Raw genomic sequence first — 6,000 nt, forward strand, 5'->3', positions numbered from 1 at the left:
TCTGTAGCATTTACAGATGATGTGATTTTATGATGCAAACTGTGTACTTCTTTGCCAACCAAAAGTTTGGAGGTCTAAATCCACCCACAGTTACTTACCTTGAGAGAGTAAATGGCCTGATGATTTATAAACTAACAACTAGCATTAAATTTTTCAGTTTGGTAAGCAAACTTAACTGAGTTTGCTTAAAATACTGATAACTTGAACATTACTACTGAAAGATGAAATGGCTCAGCTGTATCGAATCACAGCTCTATGGGATTGTTTATATTTCTTGCCATTCCAACAATCCTCCAGCTCAGGCCACTAGCATAGCTCCATATGTCTTGTCAGCTGCAATGTCTCCCAGGAGTGAGTGTGTATCCTGCCTCCAGCGAGATATTTATCTCCTTAGAGCCTCCAAATGAGGTCATCAAGCTGCGACCTGATCGACAGGCTAACCTCTACCCCATCACTCTTAAGTCTCAAATTGACAACAGATTATGTAACTACCACAGGGCTTATTCTTATAGTTTAGTCAATGCCAGCGATTGAGATTAAGCCATGGAAGTATTTTAATAAGGTTTAAAATGCCTCTCATCTATCACTACCATATCTATTTTAACACCTGTTTATTTTGTAGTTAAATTGCCTGGAGTAAGAACTTATATTGATCCACATACTTATGAGGACCCAAATCAAGCTGTCCATGAATTTGCGAAGGAGATAGAAGCTTCATGTATCACCATTGAAAGAGTTATTGGAGCAGGTATAATAACTCTAATGGTTTACTTGTGTTTGTAATGCAGTAGGTAATATATCACTGTCTTCCTCTAACAGAATTTTTAAAGTATCTTTGTGATTTATATACTATGAAAAGCAGTATATAATAGATCATATTTTATGTCCTTTATAGCTCAGGCTTAATATGCAAACGTTGAAACTAATCATGCTTAATCATCTATTAGAGAATATTTTAAAATTACCATTAATGTTCTTAAATGCAAGAAAACTGCAATCTGCCTAACAGGGAAATACAAAATTTGTTTAGATATAAGTTATTCTGCTCATTGGCCATGAGTTCAATGCTAAAAATCAACTCTGTATCAAATAATGTGTCTTTAAACAGAAACAAACATAATAAAAGGATATATATTGATTGAATGATGAAATGTTGTGTCAAGAGATTGAAGAACATCACCTTGCTACATTTACCTTTGGGGCATATGAGCGTATCTGGCACAATGAGTTATGCACTGGATGGCAAGAATAATGAAGGAGTGTGCTTCCATAAAATTTTTCAATCTTGGAAACCTTGTGGAATAGGAGCAGTTCTATTCTGGTCTATAGGATCACTATGAACCACAATCAATTATTTGACAGTGGATATATATATATATATTCAAATACCAAATATTACATCATCAAACCAATTATTCTCATTGTGGCAACTTCATTCTTCATTTTTTCCTCTCTAACCTGCTCATTATTCTTATTACTAGTGAAGGTAGAATAAGTAACTCTTAATCAACTAGTTTATTTCATTCCAAAATTGCTTTCAGGTGTTTGTAGGTGAGATGCGTGAAACTTTCCCTAATGTATTTTATGTCTCTGTATATGTGACTTTTCCTTCAATATATCATGTATGTGTATGAACACTGATAATGATCTTCAGGTCACCCTTTTTCGTTTACAAATGAAAACTCTAAGTGGACATGACATTGAGATTTTTGAAAGTTAATGATGATGTTTGCAACAAAATTTAAAGACACTTCATCAAAAGCTATTTATGATCTTCATTCTGCAAAAGTATCTTCAATTATTATAATATGAATATATGCTAAGTGGGTTTATGATTTTTGCTTTTCCCTTTATCAAAAGGCGAATTTGGTGAAGTATGTAGTGGACGTTTGAAGCTGCCTGGAAAAAGAGAATTGCCCGTGGCAATAAAAACGCTAAAAGTAGGTTATACTGAAAAGCAACGCAGAGATTTTCTGGGTGAAGCAAGTATCATGGGACAGTTTGATCATCCTAACATCATCCATTTAGAAGGTGTTGTGACTAAAAGTAAGTACAGGAAAATTACGTGTATGTCTCTTACTGTAACATGAATATCTTTATTCTTTCTAGTCAGTTACCATTAATTTCAAGCTTGAGGGAAAAAACAGCCATACTAATGCTAATAAAAATTTCCCGACTATTTATAACAATTCCCCTGGGTTTAGCAAATTAATATCAGAATAAATCCTTAATAAAACATATATTTTAAGCATACTAACCAATCTAATATGAATTCAATGTCAAAGAATATGTAGCAAACTAAACGAAGCAATAAGGTGTTAACTTTTTCCCCAGCTTGGATCTTTCACCTTCATCCTAATGAAATATTAACTTCAAAGCTTTTTCTTGAATCACTGAAGTTTAACATTCAATAGAATTCCTATAACTATAGGTACCCAGCCTGCTTTCAAGCACTTCTGAGCAGCAGTGTATTCCTCTTACTCATTTTCTTCATTGAGGTGTTTTAATTCTTCCAAGGTAAGCAAAAGCCTCAGAAGACTTTTAATATTTGCAAAATTTATTATTCAAGAAAATGCAGTGTTTACATAGAACTACTTTTCCCTGCATATCCCTTTTACATTTATGCAAAATGATACCAGACAGTATTGTGATGGAAATGGACAAGCGTGGAAAATGTCAAGAAAACTTTAAAAACCTCATATCAGTGCCTTGATAATGCATTTCTCTGACAAGCTTCTCAACATAATGATTTCAGATCATTTCTCTCATTTAAAGAAGTAATTATGTGGTGCCTAATTGAGGTACTTAATTTTTTACTCTATTCTTTCTTTTCCCTAATATTGATTATTGTTTCTTTTAAAAAAATTTTAATTAACAGATCGGTGAATGTGTAAAACATAGAAAGTCCAAGAAACCTTTTATGCTTGATAGTTATTACTCCATTTCCTTAATCGAGATGAAAAGCCACAAATAACTCTTAAAACTTCTGAGGACCTTATTTACCCTCCACATGCACAGGTCATCTCTCCACCTCTGCCAGCTTCCTCACTTATTGATTCTTCATTGTTATTTGCCCCTCACGTCAAACAAACCATTTATTAAAATCGCCTACACATTCTGGCAAGGTCTATTCTTAGGACTTGGTTGCAAGCACTTGTATAAATTCAAGTTTGTATAAGTTACATATTAAATCATGTTACTAAATGAGTAAGTAATTTCAATTGTTGTAACATATATTTAGACCATTTTTCCTTTAAATATTGAAAACTAAACAAAGCAAAACTAATGAGAAGTTATTTTTCCTTGATAAGGAGAGAAAAAAGAAAGAAAACTAAATGCTGAACTAAGTACATTTTCAAAGGTGTTGGGAATTTAAAAGGTGTTCCTAATGAGATTGCAAAACTAGTTCTAATAAATGAGCAGCATAAAAATATTGATCATTGACTACACATTTGATTATAACTGAATTTCTAATGGATTGCCGTTATTATTTTCTCATACCCCAAAGAAATACTCATCGTTAGTAAAAGATGCTTGTAGATTAATATAGCAAAAGGATACAAATAATGTGTTTCTTTAGAATTCAGATGTTTCTTCAATTTAATGTATGCCCCCACATTATTGTAAGCAGATGTTTGATACAGTTCATGTCTCCAATGACATCATGTCTCTTTCATATGGTTGCCAAATAAACTCTGACCATGACTTCTAATTACCTACAAGGTAAAAAGTAAAGCTATCTAGGAAGCTAATGTACCCTCTGTGGTGTTTTTCCTAAAATAGTATCAGAGAGCTTGGATTATCCTGGGGTGTGGGCCTAGCCATTTGATTGTGCATGCTGATTCTGCCATAAACGACTATGGGGCATTGGGCATTGAATGAGCCATTCAGGTAGTTAATTTCCTCCTCGATCATTTGGAATGGGAAAAACACTAACTTTATACTGCTATTGTGAAAATAGCATAACTTAATTAAGTTAATGTGAGGATGAGAATGACACAAAGTAAATATGTATTAAGTACGCACTTACTACGTTTTCATGTATTTCTTCTCCTTAACTTTGAGATACTATTTTAGTCCTAGTGCATTTAAATACCTGATATTTCCTACTTTCGCATTGCCTCTCTCTCTTAAACTTACGCTCTCATGCCTTTTCAAGCCTTTAGAAACCCAGTTCACATTCCACCAACCTACAAATGAATTTCTCATCTCTCTAGTATAAAGTATTATCTTCTGCTTTTACATACTATGTCTATGCTAAGGATATTTTTGATAACAGTCTTTAATGCTTTTTCACTTGTTTCAGAATTGTTTGTATTTTCTACATAATTTTCACTCCTTTTTATGTGTGTGCTAGTTCTCTAGCTGAAAGCGTATGCTCCTTGATAGGGATCACATACCCTAAAATTGAGTGCAGGTCTATGGCACGCAGATGACATCATGCTTAGTCAAGTAGGGGAACAGTGTGAAGAGGAAGGCGCAGAAGGAAATGAATCGGCACAGCGGCTTCAACAATAGTCTCAAGCACAGAAACCATCGTGAGAATGTACAGGACCAGGCAGTGTTTTCCCTCCTTGTGCATCGGGTCACTATGGTCAGAACTAACTCCATGGCACCTAAGAACTGGTAGCCCCACCTAAGAACAGTCTTGGCACAGTCACATCATCAGTGAACTGCTGACCACAAGGTGTTGTCGTTGCTGTTGGCTGCCATCCGGTTGGTCCCAACTCAGAGCAACCCTATGCAAAGTAGAAGGAAACACCACTAGTTCCTGCACCAGCCTCCCAGCCATTGCTATGGTTGAGTCCATTGTTGGAGCCACTGTCAATCCATTTAGTGGACAGTCTTCATCTTTTTCACTGACTATATGTTTCCCCAAGCATAACATCCTTTTCCGGGACCTGGTCCCTCTTGATATGCCCAAAGTATGTAAGATGAACCCCCCAGGGAGGTTCAAACACACAGCCGCTGCTCCACAGGAGAAAGTTGAGGCTATCTGTTTCTCTAATGTTTCATTGTTGCTGTTAGGTGCCAGTAAGTCAGTTTGGACGCATAGTGACGTTATGCACAACAGAATGAAACATGGCTGTGTCCTGTGTCATGCCTAAAATTGTTCCTATTCTTGAGCCCATTGTTGCAGCCACAGTGTCAATCCATCTCCTTTGTCACTGCCCTCTACTTTACCAGCACGATGTCCTTCTCCGGGGATTAGTTTCTATTGACAACATGTCCAAAGTTAATAATACCAAGCCTCTCCCTCTTTTCTTCTACAGAACACTCTGGATTTTTGAGGGTGTACCCCCAAAGGAAAAAAGCTCTGCTGGGCAGAGAGAGCTTTTTTGGTAAATGTTTTTTCCACTAGATGAGCATCAAGCAAACTTGCTCTGAGTTAGTGCACCCAGTGACATTGCCGGGGAAGGTTCCCTCTGCACAGTGAATTTTTTCCTAAAAGCCATTTTGCTCAAACCTCATTACTTTCTTTTTGTTTGCTTGTTTTGTTTTTTTGTGATAGATGATTTCAAAGAACAGTGTGCAGCTGTAAAATTTTGTTTTCTGCTTGAGAAAATACCACAGAAACAGTTGTGATGTTGAACACAGCTTAAAAGGACAGTGATCTGGGGTAAACTCAAGTGTACAAGTGGTTTTCTCATTTCAAAAAAGGTGAAATGCGGATTGATACAAACCTCATTCTGGATGTTCTCTAATGGACAAAATGTTGACCATTGTGCATTTGCACTTGGTTCCACCAGTTTAAACTGTTAATCAAGCTTTCTATTTAGAGGTTCTGAAAAGATTGAAAAACAATGTGTGACAAAAAAGACCTAATTTCTGGCAAATAGGGGGTTAGTTTTGCCACCAGGACAACGTGCCTACTCACATAGCCATCTCACTGTGCCAGTTTTTGGCAAAGCACAGCATGCCTCTCTTGTCCCACACACTTTACTCACCTGACCTCATTCTGAGCAACTTCTTTTTGTTTAAGAGAATGAAGAGAGGCAT

General features: G+C 36.1%; 1 protein-coding gene across 1 annotated transcript in view; it reads left to right on the plus strand.

Annotated features, from left to right (window-relative positions):
- EPHA5 (EPH receptor A5) overlaps window positions 1-6,000 on the plus strand; it is a 317,049-nt gene that overhangs the window by 261,603 nt on the left and 49,446 nt on the right. The window contains exons 8-9 of the mRNA XM_030888562.2: window positions 623-748; window positions 1,861-2,046. Of these exons, the coding sequence (XP_030744422.1) occupies window positions 623-748; window positions 1,861-2,046 (312 nt within the window). The remainder of the gene's footprint in view (window positions 1-622; window positions 749-1,860; window positions 2,047-6,000) is intronic.

The sequence above is a fragment of the Echinops telfairi genome, unplaced genomic scaffold (assembly GCF_000313985.2).
Source record: "Echinops telfairi isolate 266 unplaced genomic scaffold, ASM31398v2 ScPeMD7_7468;HRSCAF=8506_0, whole genome shotgun sequence".
Lineage (NCBI taxonomy): Eukaryota > Metazoa > Chordata > Mammalia > Afrosoricida > Tenrecidae > Echinops > Echinops telfairi.